Source organism: Nilaparvata lugens, chromosome 1, assembly GCF_014356525.2.
Source record: "Nilaparvata lugens isolate BPH chromosome 1, ASM1435652v1, whole genome shotgun sequence".
Taxonomy (NCBI): Eukaryota; Metazoa; Arthropoda; class Insecta; order Hemiptera; family Delphacidae; genus Nilaparvata; species Nilaparvata lugens.
The window spans coordinates 4,747,387-4,769,333 of record NC_052504.1 but is presented as its reverse complement, the minus strand read 5'-3'; the positions used below and the strand labels follow the sequence as shown (position 1 = coordinate 4,769,333).

Below are 21,947 nucleotides of genomic sequence, written 5' to 3'. Positions count from 1 at the left end.
AATCACAATCAATACAATTACAAATCATAATAAAGATATGACTGGGCGAGAGCAACAGGCCTACATTGAGGTCCAAGTTATGATGGCAGTGGAGAAAGATAGGAGAAAAACGTTGCCGATCCTCTGTATTGTCAATGCCTTCTTTAGACGGTAGCTGATACAGGTGTATTGATGTAATATTAAATGTTAATTCTCGTTTAAAATAATAAATTATATTTTATTAAGCAAGAAATTATATTTTTCAATAATTTTATAATACATTTTTACAATAATATGAAATATTTTGTTAATTATCAATTCTACATTGTTACGATCGATCTGGCAATATCGATAGATGTTGCCGAGACGATCTGGCAACAGAGCAAAGCGAGAAAGAGATAGCGCTATCCGCTTTGTTGAATGATGAACAAGGATAGCAATACCATTGCTAATCAAACACTGCCATTATAACGTGCACCCCACTATAGCCCAAGACTGATCTATTCCGATTTTTACCTAGTGCAACCAAATTTTCTTCGTTTCGCCGTTAAAATAGTGCCAACTAATCAGAATTAAATTTTTTTACGCCGGTCATTTTATTCGGCGTTATCGCTTGAAATTTATGTTTTGTGCAACCGAAATGCATCGGTTAGCGCTAATCTCGATTAAAGTATAGAATTTGATCGTGATTAAACGTTAATCGACGTACGTGCAACTGGCCCTAAGTTTCTTAACTCTATTGATATTATTGATATTTGTTTATAACTATAAGGACAGTCGCACACCAGTTAGTCAAGACAAGACAGGATCAGACACGTTTAGTCACAACACTTCACATTGTTGCTTATGACGCATCTCACACTGATTAGTCATTGCAATTGGACATGTTAACTATGTGAAGTATTGTGACTAAACGTGACTAGCCGGTGTACGCCCAGCCTTCTTACTGCACCAGACACGTTCACGTGATACTGATATGTGGGAATCCACCTATAGCTGGATTTCCACACAACACTGACAGTGAGAATATAATTCCCTAACGTTCTAATGGGAGTATTCATACTCACTCGGCTGGGCTGAGTGAGAATAGTTCAATTAAAACTGGTGAAAATTATATTTTCACTGTTCACTGTCACTGTTGTGTGCAAATCCATCATAAATTAGTAACAACTACTCGTATCTGCAAACAGGGGGCTCAGTTTTACAATTCGGTCTAGTTAAATATTTGTAATTTGCTATAGAAAAGAAAATAATGCTAGTGCTCATTCAATATAATCAAAAAGGCTTATTAGATTTACTACTTTATCGCTAAGAAAATAATGAATTATGGAAGTTTGTTTCAAAAACAAAAAGTAATAATTTTATTGTTTCGAAGAAAATGATTGATTCCTTTCAGAAATCTGATAATAAAGAACTTGAGATAGGATGACGATAATTTCATGCCAATTTGATTACAGATTAGTTTGCATGATTAAAATTACGTAGCTGAGAAATTATGTTTCTTGCCATCCCCATATTCATGTTCCAATTTTAAGAATACGGAATCATTTTCTTCAAAATGAGTCTTCAACAGCAATCTTTTCTTCAACAAACTAGAGAAAGCGGTTTCAATCAAATCAACCGTTATACTTTCAAGAATGCAATTGGAATTTTGTATGTCTGCTACTCAACGCTGTTCGGTACACTTTAATTTATTATTTAAATTGGATAATCTTTTCCAATATAATTAAGATCATTATAAGATTGGGAAAAAGTGCTAACTGAAATTTTTAAGTGGTCTAATAAGCGAGTTATGGGTTGTTGAAGTGTTAACTTTCCAGATTCCGTTTCCTTTCCAGATCATAAACGGTTTCGACTATATTATTAGAGCTTCTCTTAAAATTCCAAAAATGAATCTTTCCAAACTAAAACATTTTATTCCCCATATCGTTCATAAATAAAAGAGTAATATTTTTTTCCTACAGTTACCTTGAAAAGTGGCCATTGCTGCACTGATTACAGAACGCAAAGAATCACTTTTCCGCTCTAGTGCGGGAAAAATTTTTCCTGCACTCCAGATTTGCAACATGGCAATGCAAAATAGTTGGTGGGTTATATGGAGGATTAGTGCACGAAAACAAAATTAAGTTGGTAACAGTGACTGTGGTATAGTGAGGTCCATGTTATAATAATATTAAGGACACCGAGTTCGAGGACAGCCACCACATCAGTGACATCCTCCTTCATTCATTTACTACTACATATTATTAAATTTTATTCATTAATCATAAAATTACACAGAAAAACATTTGATGCATTTCAGGCAATTTTACCCATAATTACTCACTTTTCATATTCAATGGTAACTGTAGGAAGAATTTAATGTGAAATACGTGCGCAAAGTTCCTCTGCTGCACTCAAGAAACCATTCCTTTAAACGTTTCTTTCGGTGCAGCAAACTGTCACTTTGCGCACTAGTTGCACAAATAACTATTGCAAATTCTATAACTTGTTTATTTTGGCATCATTCGCGAAAAACGCATATTAGAACAGAGCCAATTATATACTGAATGTATTAGAAAAAACTCCAATGGAAAATTTGAAACCGTTTATGATCTGGAAAGAAAACGGAGTTTAGCACTTCAACAACCCATAACTCGCTTATTAGACCACTTGAAAATTTCAGTTGCCACTTTTTCTCACTCTTATAATAACCTTAACAATTATATTGAAAAAGATTAACTAATTTAAATGAAAATAAAAAGGTCTACCGAACAGTCTTAGTAGAGGTCCACGTTATAATGGCAATGGAGAAATATTAAAGAATAGTGTTGCCAATTCTCTGCCTTGCTATTGGCTTCTATGGAGGATAGCTGATACCGGTATAAGCTGATGTAATATTAACTGATAATTCTTGTTTGAAATGATCAATTACATTTTATTCGCCAAGAAAATATATTTCTCAATGATCAAATAATAAATATAAGCTGATACCGGTATAAGCTGATGTAATATTAACTGGTAATTCTTGTTTGAAATGATCAATTACATTTTATTCGTTAAGAAAATATATTTCTCAATGATCAAATAATAAATAAATTTTAAATAGGCCTATTGAGATTGAATATTTGTGAATTAATTATAATTCTACATTGTCAAAAACGATCTTTGAGCTAGAAAAGGATAGCGTTTCCTGCTTTCTTGAATGATAGACAAGGATAGCAACACCAATGATAATCAAATAACTTACTGCCATTACAACGTGGACCTCACTACTGGACTATATAGGCCTACTACTACCAACTAATATATATATTAAGTTGATTTGAAAAATTGTTACAAAAAGCCTTAATACTAAAACCATTATGATTATGTTAATGTCAATAGGCTCATATGAATTATCATTTAAATGACATTCCAAATTGAATTTAATACTACCTATATCAAATTGTACTAATTTAATTAATTTTTTGGAGGTAATATTTGTAACAGTAAAACTCACGGCAGAATTCCATAATGCTCCCTGCAAACTCTGTTCATCTTTTGTTAATCTCACATGGTTGTGAGTAACCATTGTACTGCCCATGAAATCCCAATTCGGGATAGCGATTCCAACGCCTGAAATAATAAATTAGAGCCTATTGGTAACCTATATTAGACATAAAAAATTGATTTTACAAAAATATTTAACTTATCAAATTAAAAAATTTAATCAAGTTTTCTCTGTTACAAATGATTCCTTTTATAACTGGTAAATTGTAGTAAGATCTGTCACTACAAAAACATCTCTCTAAAAACGCATAATGTGGTGTTGCCCTTATTATTATTTTACATTGTTGTCTTTCTGGTTGAATAAACCTCCTAACAGTATAGTGCGTTCATGATCTTGTGGGGGGGGGGGATTGTCACCCCTGAATAATAACATTGATTTATCAATCTATTTTCAATGATATAAAAAATATATAGAATCATGAACCAAAAATATTAAGGATAGAACTTTCCCTTGCTTGCTAAGTAACTTTATTTAAGTAGTAGTCACACTCACCGACATTTATATTTAATGCATTCAAGTTAACTTAGGAGACTCCTTAGGTTTATTCAGTTATTTTTTAATCAAAATGCGAGTTTGTGAAACATTCTCACATTAGTAACCTTTCATAAATAGCTTATTTACATCCAAACTAATCTATAATCCAAATTTTTGTGATTCAAATTTTTCAAACGGTTGTTCGTTCTTAGGCTGTGTTTATTCAGTTATTTTTTAATCCAAATGCGAGCTTGTGAAACATTCTCTTATTAGTAACCTTTTATAAATAGCTTAATTACATCCAAACTAATCTATAATCCAAATTTTCGTGATTCAAATTTTTCAAACGGTTGTTCGTTCTTAGGCTGTGTTTATTATTGCCTAGGATTAGAGAGGGCATCAAAATAATATAATCTTTATATTCAAAACAAGAACACTCAGATGTATGACAAACCAAATTCAAAGAATGATTATTCATCACTTGGAAAAATATAGTTTGTTGCATAAGATTAATAAATTAAGTAAACAAATACTTACTGTGATAAGGTTTAATTAGTGAGTGTTCGCGTTTCATAAAATCGTTTGTATTCCATTCTGCATGAACTACGGAAATAACGATAATGCAAGTTTGAATTAGAAATACATTGAATTTACTCATTTTTAAAACTTTGATCACACTATTCATCCACCAACACCTAAGCTCGGAACTTGACTAATCAGTTTTCGAGGTTAGAATATACAGCTCTGCTTTCTGAAGGCTGAAGTTTACTTCCTTCCTTGTTCTACACCACTCTTCACGGTCAACTTGAGAGATAAGAGTCATATGTGTGTAACAGAGGATAATTTATGTAATTTTCTACAAATATTTCAAGAATACAAAATAAATTTTTTTTTGAGTAATAATTTGAAGTTCTATAATTGATTGATTCACAATTTGAAAATGTTTTTTAAAAGGCTCGAGCTCAATATCGACTATCGAAATTTATTGCTATCGATAGCAATAAACTTAATATCGACCTATCGATATTAGCGCTGCACGATAGTGCGATAGTGAGGTCTACGTTATAATGGCAGACGAGAAAGATAGGAGACAACGTTGTCGATCCTCTTGTCAATGCCTTCTATAGATGGTAGCTGATATACGTTTATTGATGTAGTTTTCACTGTTCATTTTCGTATGAAATGATCAATTATATTTCATTGAGCAAGAAACTATATTTTTCAATAATACGGTAACTTAATGAATTTTCATAAATAAAATAAAATATTATTCGAATTAATTATCCATCTAAATTGTTGAAAGACGATCTGGCAACAGAACAAAGCGAGAAGTATATAGCGCCACCCGCTTTGTTGAATGATAGACAAGGATGTAGGAATACCATTGCAAATCAAACACTACCATTATAACGTGGACCTCACTATAGTGACTATAGTCACAGTATACATACCTATTCTGAGCTATAGTGACTCCCTGGAGTGGAGAGCTCACTCAAGAACTTACTGTTGTACGCCCTACTGTAATCTTTGAAACCCACAACTTTAAATTAAACAGTGTTAGATATAATTATGAAAACAGTTAAATATTTATTTCAAAAGTATAATTTGACAGCAGTTTTCATTGGGTATCCTATCAAAAATTGAAAATTACTCTTCAAAAGTTACTCTGTCGCTTCATCATATCTGTCGCACTCATACGGTATATATGAATCCAAACTCATTTTTTAAATGGTTGACCTAACAAGTGTCATGCCATAATATGAGACGATTCGCTACAGAGTGAGTTATTCACTGAAAAAGACTCTCCTTCACTCACAGATCAGAAAAATCCCTCATCTTAAAATGCTTATAGCTCGAGGATAGAACGAGTAATTTCGCCAATGTGATGACATCTTATTGTTCCTCTCAATCGTCAAGTTCTATCATTCCTGAGGGTTTGAGCAATTTTAACTTTTCACCATTTTTGCAGAAATTCATGCGATGAATTCATGAATAATGCAAATCTCCCAGATTTGGTTGATATTAGGGCTATGGATAGAGGTTGACCATACAAGTGTCGTGCCATAATATGAGATATTTCGCAACAATACAGGGTGAGTTATTCACTGAAACATAAAATATTTCCTCCACTCTCAGATCAGGAAAATCATTCATCATCAAATGCTTATTACTCAAGAATAGGAGATAATTTCACCAATGTGATAATGTCATAAACCATGGGTTTTGACAGTTCCTCAAGCACATCAAAATTGAAATTTATTTTCCTTTTTGATTTTGCAATAATAAAATCAGGATCACCAGAAAGCCAAATTGCGCTGACTGAATGAAAAATCGCAGAGCTTCAGAATGGTGGAACTTTCCGCAGTCTCCCCACCAGCTGGCATTTTCATACTAGTAGTTCTGTGAACAGAAGACCTCGCGCAGTTATAAACCACAGCCTCCTCTTATACTCTCCATCAGAGTAAATCCTGTCTGTATGTCGTGTCGGCGAGATATGGGTGTGAAAACGGCTCTATTGGCTGTTGGGGTTGGTGTATTAAAAATGCAAACATCAAAAGCTAATCTCCTTCAAGAAATACTGGCAACAGGACAGCCCGAGTTCAAAGCAGAGAGACAAATACTATGTTATTTTAGTTATTAATTGCATGCGATCAATAGTGCATAAACATTGCATTCAATCAGGCATGCAATTCTAATAGTCCACACAGCAGCTGATTTTTTACCAAGTTACATTAAGATATTGAATTGCATGCAATTTATAATCCACTCGACAGCTGATTTATGATGAATAATTATTATTTTGTCAAATTTTTACTCCAATATTGGCGTATGAAGGAGGCTCCTTTTCCTTTTATATTATCTTTAAAATTCAAAATTTCCAAAAAAACTTGTATATACCTCGACGCGCAATTTAAAAAGGAACATACCTGGCAAATTTCATGAAAATCTATTGCTGCGTTTCGTCGTAAATGCGGAACATATAAACATTTAAACATAAAGAGAAATGCAAAACCGTCGACTTGAATCTTAGACCTCACTTCGCTTGGTCAATAAAATCAGGATCACCAGAAAGCCAAATTTTCCATTTTTTCGAGTCAGTCTCTCTTGTGCCGCTCCTCCGAACACCCAAAGACTCTGACTGGCCAGGTCCTGGACCTTCCTCTAGACCTCATCACCTTCCAGCCAAAGCTGACGAGATGGTCATCACCAAGGGGATTGGTATCATACCCAATAATAATTCATCAATTGAAATTGTCAACCACTTTTTATTATTATAAATAATTATAATATATACAGAACCAGGTTTCGTGGCTTTACCAGCCACATCTTCAGCTGAATTGTCAACCACTTTTTATTCTGTATATATTATAATAATTTATAATAATAAAAAGTGGTTGACAATTTCAAATTTGTGTTTTCATTATGGAAAAGTACCACAACATCACTCACAACACAACTGTAAGGTTAAAATTCATCAATTTATTAGTAGTTAAAATGTCATTTTATTTCTCTTTTATATGAATTTAAAAATAATTACCGTAATGAAATGTAGAGAATCTCAACAAAGAGGAAAATCCTCACAATATTAAATAAAAAGTTTAAAAAATTGATAAAATTGAAACTCCTTTTTTATATAAAATAATTAAGACTTGTTCTTTAATAATCTCCCTATTCTTCATAAATTATAAATCTATTAACTCATAAGTTTCAAATTATTTTTTTTAATTGTAAACTAATAAATATACTTCTTTTTATTTAAAAAATATTTGCTCTACCATCTTCAGCTATATGTATCTTCTTTGTAACTTCTCCTTCTGGGAAGTGGTGGAGCCCCCAATATTTTCAAAAAAATACAACATTGATTACAAATGGTGATACGTATAAAATGTAATGTAGATTGCCAAATTGTATACGTACCTGCCATATTGTAGATTGGGGAGGACCAAGAGCAGCCTCACCTACCAGCCAGCTAGACTTTTGAACAAGCTGCCAGTCTCAGCCAGGACTCTGCCAGAGACGGTCTTGAAGAGGAGACTGAGGGCTTTCCTTCAGGAGAACCCCTTTTATTCTCTGAGGGAGTTTTATGATTGCGATTCTCAGACTCTAAGTAGATTCTTCTTGTATTAGTCTTGCTGCTTTTTCTGCCTGCTGCTTTTTGTGTTTTGCCTTGTAATTTTTGTTATTGATTCGTCTTATGACAGTTTTTTATGTTCTTGCCTTGTTACCTTGTGGCCATACCTATGACCACGCCATGAACAGGAACTCATTATTATTATTATTATTTGAGGTTTGAGGTTTTGCTTGACCACCATTTCCCTGGGCTCCGACCCCCAAGGAAGAGTGACAAGCGATTTTTCCAGAGTGAGTGCTCCACATGTCCATGTGGTAAACAATCATACTGGGTCCGTTACCATTAAATCGTTTGCTCTGAGTAGACGTAATGATCCAAGAATGACAGCCTTCTGCATCTGACCTGCAAGCACAGCAGCAGGTCTCTCACAGGCTGGAATCGTTCTAAGGTTGGCCAAAAATGAAGGTCTCATGCCTCCCAGTACACCTACAATCCACACCACCATTCTCACAGAGTAGCCTGGGTTTAGCCTGCGCAGCTCCATTAGTAGGTCATGATATTTCGTCTGTTTTTCCTCCTCTTTGGTGACATGTTACCCTCAGCTGGTGCTGAAAACTCAATGACATACATTGTCTTCGAAGTGATGTCAAGGAGGACAACATCAGGCTTTGTGGCTCTTAAAAGCCTGGTGGTAGAGAATGAGTAATTCCAATAAATTCGGCACCTCTCATTCCCCACAACAGATTCAATCTCCCTGGGGCATAAGGCAGCACTGGTGTTTTGTCGATACCATATGAGTGTCTAAGATGGTAATAGAGAACTCGCAGAGCAGCATTATGTCGATGGATGTAGCCTGCAGTTGCATGCACAGAACAAGAAGACAGGATGTGCATGATCGTCTCTGGTGCTCTATGACACACCCTGCAACTGATATCAGGAACATCCATGTGCATTACTCTGCTGCGGTATGACAATGTGTTGATGACACCATCTTGACATGCCAGTATGAAACCCTCAGTCTCAGATTCAGGGCTGCTGACTTCAGAAAAGCAAAAGTCAGTGGCTTGGACAAGCCTTGCTCCTCAACATGCCTGTAGAAAACACCATGCAAGGACTTGTCCTTATGTGCTGCAACAGGAGTCTGGACTCAGCAGTCTTTATTCTAGCCTGAGCTGATTAGGCTCATGCTCCTCCTCCCGATCAGTGCGAAAACCGAGACCAAGGGTATCTGCCGCATGCTGTGCTGCCTTATATAGGAAGGCCCCAACCCCTGCAACTTCATGGTCCGTTATTATTATTATTTATTATTATTATTATATTATTATTATTATTATTATTATTATTATTATTATTATTATTATTATTATTATTATTATTATTATTATTATTATTATTATTATATTATTATTATTATTATTATTATTATTATTATTATTATTATTATTATTATTATTATTATTATTATTGTTGTTGTATTATAAGGTTTCAAAATTGTGAAAGGTTACTTTCCGATACGTCACAATAACATTGTTCCTCTCGTCAAGTAGGTACTATCATTCCTGAGAGTTTGAGCAATTTTGATTTTTTGTTTCTATTTCTCTATTATCTCTGTAAATATTTTGTATTGTATTTGTATTTTCTGCTAACGACGTGGTTAAGTGGACATTACGGTACTGTCCAAACTTCGCCAAGTCAACAAATAAAAAAGTCATTCTATTCTATATTTTATTCTATTCTATATTTTATTCTATTCTATATTATGTTCCTTCGCCTTAAAATCTAATAATTTAAAATATAAAAATCACTGCAATTTTCAGAACGGTCTTCCATTGGATGAGCTGCTGTGCCTTGCAATATCGTTCTTTCTGAGCAGTGGAGTGACAGCAATGAAAATTTCACCCCCTACATTGAATCTGCTATAACAATGAAAGGAATACTTGGAATAGTCAAATAATACATCATTTCTAAGAGAATTCAATGCTCTACAAACCTAAGATAAGCATAAGATTCTTTGATGCATTGTTGGAGAGTTATAATAAGCACTGGAAGAGCAAAACATTGGATAAAAACCAATTAATTTAACAATTACACACTCCTTAAAGAGCGAATATCTCGGGAACTGTTGAGAATATATCAAAATTCCACTAGACAAAAAGTGTAGAGAATTCATCAAGCTTCATTCTTGAATAGTTAGTTATGTCGGTTGAACGCATTGTTCTCAAGATATGAGCGTGAAAAATGCAACTTTTAAACCATCCTCATCCCCTTAGCACATGAGTTAGGAATGGGGACTTTTGATATGTTCTCCTCTCAACTAGTCTCAAGAATTGTGTTTAAAACATTCCCTCCAAATTCCTTTGTCAATTGGTCTATTGTTGCAAAAATGGAGATTTCACACTCAACACTAAAGCTGCTGAAAAAGGTGTAGGGAAATTCGTAAAAGTGTAAAATTATACATCAAATTAAAGAGAATTTAATGCTATTTAAGCTCATAATAAGCATTGATTTTAAAAAAGTTGTAAGAGCAAAAATAGAAAACAATAGGTGGCAAACGTTTTTTTTTTTAAATGTCACACCTTCAAGAGCGGATATCTCGAAGACTAGAGGAGATATGAAAAAAGTTGTAGGATGAATATTGTAGGAAATTATAAGCTTTAATTTATTATATGACAGTCAAGTCCTTAAGATACATAGTTTTTGAGTTTTATGCGAGAAACCAAAAAATGGTACCTTTAAACCACCCCCTCCCCCTTAGCACAGGGGGTAGGGGTGGGGACTTTTGATATGTTTACCTCCTTACTACCTTTGACTATAGAAAAAATATATTTCTTAGATATATATTTTCTTATATATTATATTTCTATAGAAAGAATATTCTTTCTATAGTCAAAGTTACTACCCTAAACAGAACTGCGGGGTCAAAAATTGTCTTCCCAACTTTTCCCTCTATACCCTTTTTTGAGCATTCATTGCCTGGACTAAAAACTCAATAGTCAGTTATGGAAAATATTTCTCTCTACAATTCAATAATGAATTTTCATAATTGAGATTGAATATTTTGCTGATTTACCTTCCGGCTTGTCGCGCTATTGTAAAAGTACAACAGTGTAAGTTTCTTTGCTGCACAAAACTATTGAATGGGGTGGTGTCAGTGAATGAGTCACCTATGCATTCCAAAACTTTTCCCCCATCATTCCACTGAGTTGCAGTATCAACCGAGCAATGGTCCAGTCTTTAGGTGCCATTTAGTCGCGACAGTGCATAAGTCGCACTGTGCATAAGATAGGGAAAGACTGTATAAAAATCAGAAAGGAAAATATCAGAGAACCAAACAGCACTCACTCGCTACATACGGCACAAAAATATGCACATAATAAAGTTTTCCTCCATCAAGAATCATTTCAAACTGTCATCATTCCCTATATAATCATATATCACCTTCGCATTCAACCAATGCTGACAGTGTCAATAGTATTATGCAGACTATACATATATAGAGTGTAGTACGGTGAAATTATTCGAAGTGGTGGTGAGTATAGATTCTATGAAATGTTGTGCGCCGATGATAAACCGATAAATCGTCATCTCTATCAAGGTCAGAGAGTAGAGGAAACAAAACCAAAGTATTTAACAGACTGACCAGCTAAATCTCCATCAGAAGAGTTACAGAGTGCAAGCGAGATGAAACAAATACTAGCCGGTAAGCTATTCTCACAACTTTTTACATCATTATTTTGACGTCAGAGCCGTGTATGACACGGTTACTGAAATTATGTCAATAACACAAGAGCACTTTTGTTTACAGCATAACGCGAACACTTTCACAAACTGGTATCAGCTAGATAAATTTGTCTCAAATTTGGCTCAATCCAAATTCAAAGTTCATCTCTTGTCATTTGAAACAATTATTATATTGAGCAATAAAACTGCTTTGTTTAGGTCAAATTGGAAATAGATATTGCGTTGTATTATGCATGCTTGTAATGAACTGAGGCTTTGATGTCCAATATGCTGTGTTGTTTATTATATCATATAGAATACATAGTAATACAGTTTGAACCCTTTTATTTATTGTTTACTCTGATGAAATAAATATTTAACAATTATTGAATTTGTTCAAAACTCTCCCAAGTAGGCTACAAAAGCATAATTTAAGGTTGACAATAATGTGTATGGTTTTTCCTCTTTACTTGAAGTTGTAGGACTAAACCATTTGAAAAATAATAATTGTTGAATTTTCGCTCAAAATTGTTTCCAGTAGAACATTTTCCAGAAAAAGTGTTAAACATTTTCTAGTTGAACTGCAACGATCATTCAAGTATCAACAAGATTAAAGTGTGAATATTCCACATTGCAACTAACGCAACTAAGATGTGCCAATGAGATTCTAATCCTATTATTATTATAGCTTATTATTAGTTAAGAAATTTATTTTCATTCCAGAATTTATTTCAGAAAATGAATGTAGGCCTATCAGAAAGTCATAGACATTGGTGAGTGTTGAGCACCATAAACTATTATGAATGAATCATATTCATGATTCTCCAACAAAATGAATTTAAATCATTCAAATGAATTGAGTTTTCCATATCACCAATACAATATTCTATAAGATTAGATCATGGAATAAGAATATGAAAGAAATGGCGTGCCCCATCCCCATCTCATTATAGAAGTAAATACTTGAAATATCGGGTACCGAGCTTTGCTCTGGAGTACAAAAAGCATAAACAATTTATTAAATTTATTTATTAATTTAAAGATGGATCTACTGGAATTAATCAGGATTGAAAATAACCCGGCTATTTTGCAACCGGCACTAAGTACCTGATTGAATGATTACAAAAGTTCAACAGCTGAGTCATAATTTTGACACAGTCCCACACACATGAACTTACTCACTCACTTCCATCACCAACAGACGACGAAATAATTATTATCAGCTGTTTTTCCAAGGATGAATAATAATTATCATCCTTTTAATGTCCTTCAGTGAGTTTTCCCAGGGATGAGACCTAGTGCAATCGAATCTTTATATTATAAACCTACTATGTTCTGAATTTCGTGAGAATCGTTAGAGCCGTTTTCGTGAAATACAAACATATAAACAGAAGTTGCTCGTTTAATAGTATAAGGATTCTATACCTATGAGTATTCAACTCTACTCAACCTATATGTTTTCTCTAAACGATAATAAATTTGCACTATATACAGTAAATTTTTTCCATATTTCTTATAATATGTCACTGGAGAATATTTAGTAATAATAACATATATGTAGCAAATAATATAACTTTTCTTATTTCCTTGTATGACTGAAAGTTCTTCGGAAGAAGGGTTGTGAACTGGATTTTCGGAGAACCGCTTTATTATCATGAATCATGATTTTATTTATAGCTCTAGATACCGTATTCTAGAAAAAATCTTATGGAAGAGAGGAAAGTTGATATGGTAATATTATTCAGTGAGAACAGGAGGCTCTATTCTCAAAACTGATGAATTTCAATATATGAAACTAATAAAAGAGTTTTTAATTATACAAACTTGTGAATACTAGGTGTCAGCTCTTGTATTCTACTAAAGCAGTTATATCATTTTACAGGACTTGTAGGGGTGGTGTTTGTAATACACTTTTCCACAAAAACTGTTATTTGCCTACCAGAACAATCAAATGCACATCAAAATGCTCTGGCAGGAAAACTGTACAACGTGAGTATTCTGTGTATTCATTATTTGGCTTTAGTTATATATTTTGTAACTCACTTACTCCTAAATTTCAAGAAAATTTAGTGATATTATCCGAAGAAGATTGAATAATATAATGTACCTATTCCAACCATATACATATGGTATAGATGGAATTAAATAGAGAAAGGACTTTTGTTCAATAATAATTACATATGTTATGTACATTTGAATTAAATAATATTGGCTCGAGCTGAATATTATTTAATTCAAATGTAGCGTACATACATCAATCAAACACACAACAATGATACATAAGCGGTTAATCATTTGAATCCATTCTTTATAAATTGAAATGGAAGTTGATGCCAAAGATGTTTTTTTTTATTTTAAACAAAACAAAACAAGATTATAAATCATAAAACAAGAAGTTTTATTTACCAAAGTGTTGATGAAATTCTATAAAGAATAATACAATTAAATACATTTTATTTTGGCTATATGGATTGACTACATATGTAATAAATTGATCCGCTTTTTAGTGAAAAATTAAAAATATAATGCCATCATTGTCATGCTTTAGAAAATTGTACTCCCCTGTTAAAAAATATGATTCCTCTATCATCATAGGGCCTAGTAATCTGTTCAAATTAAATAATATCAAATTCAATTAGTTGATTGAAAGAATAATATATTGATGTTGTCAATACCACTATATATTTGTTAAAACATGAATTACATAGCCAGGTTTCATAGCAACACCTACCACATCTTCAGCTGAACTGATGATCATTGCTGGAAATATTTGAAGATACAAAATCAATGTCTTATTCTTCTAATTATAGACCAATACAGCAACATCTCTCACTATACAATAGCAAAGTATTCAATTAGTTGAAATGTTAAATGAATCATGAATTTCCTCCATCCAGTAGGCCTATATGTCACTATTTTAGATACGTGAAGATACAACATCATTCTTCTAATTGTAGCGTTTGTAATATGTCTCGAATATTCTAATTGGCAATAAATGAAATTGAAATTGAAAATATCACACATCTCTCCCTGTATACAATATCAAAGTATTTAATTAGTTGAAATTGAAAAATTAAATCATGAATTTCCTCCATCCAGTACCGGTATAAGCCATAATTTTCTGTATAAGACTGAATAAAAACCTCTATTCCAGGCGCTCGCAGAAAACAAAACTGCAAATATCTTCTTCTCACCGTTCAGTATAAGCTACGCTCTGTCAGCGTTATTAATGGGCACAGAAGGTGACGCTTTCAAGGAGCTCCAGAACGCTCTATCGCTACCACCGGCCGAGGTCGACATCTTGAAAGCAGTATCTGCCCGTTTCACGCAAGTCTTGAAGGTAAGTAACAACATGTCAGCTTTTCAACAACATTACTAAATTCAAAATAATGGTTATCACTTTTGTCAATTATATTTTATTCTCAAGGAGTACGGTATCCTGGGACCAGAAATGTGGAGTGCTCAACATTTTTAGATTTTATATTTCACCATTGAAATTTAAATGAGGAATAGTATAACTTACATACAAGCTGAGCGTAGTTTTCCTCTCTCAGATTATGATATATATATTATTATAAATCATTGAAATATTAAATTATTCAAACATTTCAGTGAGGGAGCATACAAGAAAAGCCCCAAAAATTGCTCCCTTATCAAACAATTACAAAAAATGTACAAGAATTGATAATAATTTACAGAAGAATGAAGGTGAAAAGAGAAGAAATAGTGTCATACATGACATCAAAACCCATTCAATTTTTGAAATATTATTTTGTAAATTGGAAATCTGGTCGCGGATTTAATTATTAAATGTAATTGATAAAGCGAGAAGATCTCCAATGTACAAAGATGAAACGTGTGTTTTATCACGTTTCGTGAAGGCAATATTATGAGTTTTAGCTCCATGGTATACAAACAAGAGTGAGCCGACTTTAGGTCTGTGAATCAAGGCTGCATGTTTTTCTCACATAAATAGATTTTGAATTTTTCTTTCGAGGCCCGTATTCTTTGAACCGTTTGTGAAGTTAGTTGTTGAGTTAAGGCATTGGTTACCTGAAGGATTCTGTCTTGAGAATTCAATTATAGGCTGTCACAGTTCGGTCGGGCAGTTTAAACCTGCATAATTGTGTTTTCAGGATTAGAATCTTGTAGGGAAAGCTGGTGCTTTGATTCAATCAGCTGGCAGAAGTTTTTCTTATATATTTATTTAAAGTCGGGAGTGGTTAAACCGGACCTTTGAGAATCAGGCCAAGGGACAATTTTCAAGGTAAAGTAAGATAATAGTTGATGTACATTTTTTTCTTTTCAGACCCTTAATTATAAATAATAAATTTGTTTGTTTTTTCAAAACCTGTCATTGCACTTTTTTCTTCTCTCTCTCATTCACACCATATTCCTTACAATAGAAATGTAGGTAAGTGTTGTATCGAATACAAACATCACAAAAGTGCTAATTATAGCCTACTTATGGTGAACTATATTAATGTAATAAGCATTTTTATTCTAAAACTTTACTGGTAGAATACCTATATAATTTGGTGAACCAGAGAATGGATGTTTCCTCATTGATCTGTCACATAATAATCAGTGAATTTTGACAACCTTCGTGGTATTGTGCGTATTTCCGTTCTGAACCTCATCATTCTACTCTGCTTCTTGATAAGGATTTTTCAGGCTATTATTCGTATTCTCAGGAAATTTTATCTTTTAAACTGCTTCAAATAGGCCTACATCACAATCAATGCCAATATAGATTGAAAAATTCTAGTATTTTAGTAATTCTAGTAAATCTAGAATTCTAGTAATTCTAGTAATTGTACATGCTTCTACAGTATAACAACAAGACGTTATCCTCTGTTGATGTAAAGAATGTTTTCTTGTCCACTTGAACTTGAATTAATAGATTAAACTTTTGTATTTAAACTGCAGAAGATAGGTACGTGTTAGTGTGAGGCACCTAGCTTATGTGTTTTTTTTAATTGCATACACTCCATTAATTTATTGTACTACAGCCATAAACAAAACTAACAGAGTATAGAATTAAGCCTGATTTTACAAATGAAATTACTAATAAAAACCATAATGTATAGAAAGTGGAATATACCTATCGTTATAGGGAAAATCAATCAGGTATGACTTATAAACTTCTACAGCCCTATAGACCTCCAACAGCCAGGCCACTTAATTTCATTTATTAAATAGCATTATAGTACGGTACCATTTTTTGAAATTGATAATAGATAAAAACTAACTTCGGCATTTCAGCCGAAAATAATAGATTAAAAACACAAATTAAAAATACTAGTTTAATTTTACAAATTAAAAAGGGTAAACTTACTATAATGCTATACTCTATAAATAAAAATAAGTAGCCCTGAATACATTTTAACAGGTCACTTCATATATTTTCATCATAGAGGAGGAATTAAAAATACAAAAATGTCTTCAAATTAACTTCATCAATCCTGAATGATAAAGAGAAAGAGGGTGAGAGAGAAACTCCATTGATATATTAAGAAATGTGTATTTAGTGATTGATGGTGGAATAACAATAAGCGTGTTTATAGAAATATAGAAACGTAGAATTATAGAAATATATAGAAACGTGGAAACTTTTTTTAGAAAAAAATGAAATAATATGAATGAAAAGTGGAATGAAACTGACAGAAAGAAATGTGGAGAGGAAGAATAAGACGGAAAGATTACACATAGGCTAATATTATTGAAAATTCGATGGAAAAACATTTCTTTAATGCAAAGCTTCGACATACAACTGAGAAGGATAATATGATTGGAATAGATTGAGGTAAAATGAATGTGGATAAACTTATTGTAGGATGACTAAAGGCCTACGTCATCGGGCGATAAACATTTATTTCCTTCAGAGAGTAATAATAGAGTAGCACTCAAGTCCCTTAGATGCATAAATAACAATCAATTTCCCTAGTCTTCTGAGAGTTTGAGAAATTATGGAAAAATCAATATTAAGAAGACCACTTCGGTTTGTGATAAAGTTGCACTTGAGTCTTCAGATGCATGAATCAGAATCAATTCCCCTTGTCTTCTAAAAGAGTTTGGAAAATTATTAAAAAAATCAATGTGTTGAGAAAACTATTAGCCTAATTACTTTGTGATAAAGTTGGACCCAATAAGTCCCCACATGCATAAATAACAATCAATTTCCCTTTTGTCTTCTGAGAGTTTGGAGAGTTATGGAAAAACAGTGTTGAGAAAACGAATGTCTTAATTTTATTTGTGATAAAATACATATTACTATCGAGTAATAATTCTGATGCAAACATATTACATTAGCACAACAGTAATTCTTTGTCAACCACTATGTTTGTACAGTACATTATTTTTTGTTTGAACTTCCTTGAAATCAGAAAATTGGTCTTCTTTTTCAGGGTGACGAAAACATGACAGTGGCCAATGGATTTTTCGTGGACAGAAACTTTGAGGTGAAAGAAAAGTTTCTGAATCACTTGAAAAACGACTTCCATGCTGAGTCACGTGTGATGAATCTGTCTGCCAACCCAATCGATTCGACTCTGCAGATCAATAAGTGGGTGGAGAATAAGACCAGCAATATTATCAAAGACCTGCTACCGAAAGGTAAGGGAGATTATAGGGTTGAAGCTGTGTCAAAAACCAATTCAATTTCATAAAACTATTTTGGTGAGGATGCCCACATGAGCTTTAGGTCATGATGAGAGATGATTGGTTTTGAAAATCTAGGTGGTTTCCGAACCGCCAGGAAGCATTTTTTTATTATTTCTTTTAAAACTAGTTACTAGACTAACCATTAATTTTGTTCTCTTATTTCTTATTCTAAAATATTAATTTTTATTGCTAAAGTCTTTCAGTGAAGCCTACAGTTCTAATCTATAATTTCTCTACTTTAAATTCTTTCGCTAAAGCCAAATTTTTTGAACACAGCACCTTTCAGGTTCACACATCTGTTCATATACCATAGATTATTGAACTCGCAGTTTTCAGGCACTCTCAATTAAAACTATAAATTTGTTTCTTCTTCTAATTTATAAATTGTTGCTATTTGTACAGATTTCATAGACAAGTTTACCGTAGCAGTTCTGGTGAACGCAGTCTATTTCAAATCGAAGTGGATTCATCCTTTTGATAAGAATGAGACAAAGGTTCGTCCATTCTACGCGCTGGACAAGGTCTATGAAACAGAAATGATGCTGATTAGGCGAAAACTCAATTACAAGTTCTCGGATGATCTTCAATCGCACATCATTCTCATGCCGTATGTGGTGAGTAGGCTACCCTACTACAAAAATTCAGTAAGAATTTGTTTCATTTTTTTTCAAAGTTGCTTTCAACATGATGAAAATATCTGTCAGTCAATTGACGCAGTTGCACTAAACCCGGTTAAATTTTAACCGTAATTATTTCACGAGACCCAATCAGAGAAGGCTTTCTGAAAAGACGGCTTCTCTAATTGTTCTCGTGGAATTAATCGCGCAATAAATTAACCGGCTTTTGTACAGCCAGCAAAATAACTTACAGCTTAAGTAATATCAATCACCCTTATTAATTATTGAAAAAAAAAATGTGGTAAATATTGTTGTAATGGCAGTATTTGATTAGAAATGGTGCTGCTATCCTCGTCTAACATTCAACAAAGCAAATATAGCGCTATCATTTTCTAGCTCTGCAACGTTGCCTGATTGTTTTTCAACAATATAAAAATATTATTATTATTTAACAAAATATTCAATCTCAATTTAAAAAATGTACCTATTCTTCAATCATTGTAAAATATATTTTCTTGACAAATAGAATACCTTGATTATTTCAAGAATGAACATTTAATATTAAATCAGTACCTAATATTATATCAGTATCAGCTAATAACTTATTCTCTGTAGAAGGCAGCGGCCAGGCAGAGAATCGGCAACTATCTTTCACCAATGCTATTATAACGTGGGCCTCACTATAAAGATAAAGGTCATCATAAACCAATAATTTTGTGTTGTAATCAGGATGATAACAAAGGTATTGTAAAGAATTGAAACTCAAGTCATATTATTCATATTATGCTTGTTTGTTATTCATAAAATAGTAAATGTTTAACATTTTTTGTTTGTTATTCTATTGTTTTTTGCTTTGTAAGGGAAATAATAACTTATATGAAACTATTTATTCTATAAAAAGTATTTATATATAATATAAATTAAATGATTGATAAATTTCCACAATTTAGGCCCATCATAGAACAATAAAAATGTAGATGGAATTAAATAGAGAATGCATTTATTCAAATGCTAATTAATATATAATTATTATTTAACGAAAATCCTAAATAAATGCTGCAAATCACCCCGAAGACCTCCTAATTTTTGGATAGTAGTTCTCATCGAATTTCCATCTAGCTGTTAACCCTGTTGTCAATGTCTGCAGTAGCAGAGGTCTTTGGGGTGATTTGCAGCATTTATTTAGGATTTTCGTTGAATAATATTTAAATAAAAATGTATTTATTTCTGTATACATTCACAATGATTTTATTTGCTTCTTTTATTTTTTTTCTTTGTAGAATTCATTGGTGTTTATATATAGTACGTTAATTTGTACCCTTGGAAGCTGATTAAATAAATGAAACCCAAAACAGATAAGCAAAATTACCTAGGTATATAGGCCACTTTCTTGTGATTTCCAGTTTGTTGTAAAACATGATCTGCTATTCCTGTTTTCAGGGAAACTATCGTATGGTGTTGCTTGTGCCCAAAGAAACGGATGGAATCGTTGAGCTAGATGCAAAACTAAAGAAAGGTCTGGAAGGGAACAGTACAACATTTTTGGACTCGTTTGCTACTGATGTGGAGAAAACAAAGTTGAAACTGGTTGTTCCTAAATGCAAACTAGAGGTCAAAACCGACTTGAAGGAATTGCTGCAGAAGGTATAAGTTTGTACCCTCTGAATTACCATTATATGAAGTTGCCTAGCCCATATGAATGAATTAAATTATATAGTAAAATATTTAAAATTATATGGTAGAATATTTAAAATTAATACATTTTATATATTCAACTTATATGGATGAGTTGATGATCCATCATCAAGTGAATAATGTAGGTTAAGTCTAGGGTATAAGTCTCATATAAGATAATGTCTTTGTTTATAAGCAAATAAATGAGCTGAATGAGGGTTTAATAATATTATGATACATATATACGTCTATTATATCTAAGACTACCTATTTATATTTTCCAAGACTATTATATATTTCTCAGTCGAAACATGTTGTAGGCCTATTAGAAATTAATTTCAATGATAGGTCCAATGATGTGGACTACAATTTTAGCAACACTTTTAAAGATTGAATAGTACAGGTTGAGACTTGGGTGGAGTATTTCAATTTTCAATTTATTAAAACACACAAAACAAGACAAAACAAAATGACAAAGAATTACAAAACAAATAAAATGTTACAAATATAAAAAACCATGGGCTTTGTAGTTGCTGGGTGTGTTGGAGAAGAGAAAAAAGAGAGGAAGATACCTCGCCAACTATGGTTTTCAAATCAAAAAATCAAAATCATTTTATTTGCCAATTATAACGATAACAATAATGAATAAAGCAAATACTTCATACTTATACAGAATAAAAATAAAATTTTAACTTAAAATTTAATTGGCGTTGCCAGCAAAACCTAAGTTTGTGTGCTAGCAAATTCATTTCCATGTAATAGGCAGGCAAAGAAGAGAAGAGAGATTTGAGAAGATAGATGGATAGATAGATAGGCTGCCTTTATTTTAACCTGGAGGGCGAAGTTAGGGCGCAGCCGGTCCTCTCTCCCACTTAAACCTCCTATACAATTCTAATGCATCTACATTACAACATAAGGAAATAATATCTTAAATAGAATAATAAGTGATGATATGATAAAAAAGTATAAATCAATAATTGAAAAAAAAACAATTTCATTTAATTTAGTGTAATATATTTCAGACTGAAAAAATAGGTTAGAAAATAGAGTTATTTAGGAAGTTATTATAAGGAAGAGAAGAGGGAAGATTTTCCATGAGATGACAAGATGTTGTCAAATTGTGCAAAATTTCAATTTTCTTGACTGGATATTTACAAATTGACAACTCTGCATCGACTGCTGTGTGTTGTCAAAGTGAATACATCCAGCCACGGTA

General features: G+C 32.7%; 2 protein-coding genes across 2 annotated transcripts in view; one reads left to right on the top strand and one right to left on the bottom strand.

Annotated features, from left to right (window-relative positions):
* Positions 1-4,758, bottom strand: part of LOC111050204 (vesicular integral-membrane protein VIP36) — a 29,856-nt gene extending 25,098 nt beyond the window's left edge. The window contains exons 1-2 of the mRNA XM_022336483.2: positions 4,523-4,758; positions 3,461-3,576 (exon numbers count right to left, since the gene is read on the bottom strand). Of these exons, the coding sequence (XP_022192175.2) occupies positions 3,461-3,576; positions 4,523-4,670 (264 nt within the window). The 5' untranslated portion in view covers positions 4,671-4,758. The remainder of the gene's footprint in view (positions 1-3,460; positions 3,577-4,522) is intronic.
* A 6,859-nt stretch (positions 4,759-11,617) lies between these two features.
* Positions 11,618-21,947, top strand: part of LOC111050206 (serine protease inhibitor) — a 35,021-nt gene continuing 24,691 nt past the window's right edge. Inside the window, exons 1-6 of the mRNA XM_039428477.1 lie at positions 11,618-11,757; positions 13,660-13,766; positions 14,932-15,117; positions 18,185-18,392; positions 18,843-19,054; positions 20,498-20,701. Coding sequence (XP_039284411.1) covers positions 11,739-11,757; positions 13,660-13,766; positions 14,932-15,117; positions 18,185-18,392; positions 18,843-19,054; positions 20,498-20,701 — 936 coding nt within the window. The 5' untranslated portion in view covers positions 11,618-11,738. The remainder of the gene's footprint in view (positions 11,758-13,659; positions 13,767-14,931; positions 15,118-18,184; positions 18,393-18,842; positions 19,055-20,497; positions 20,702-21,947) is intronic.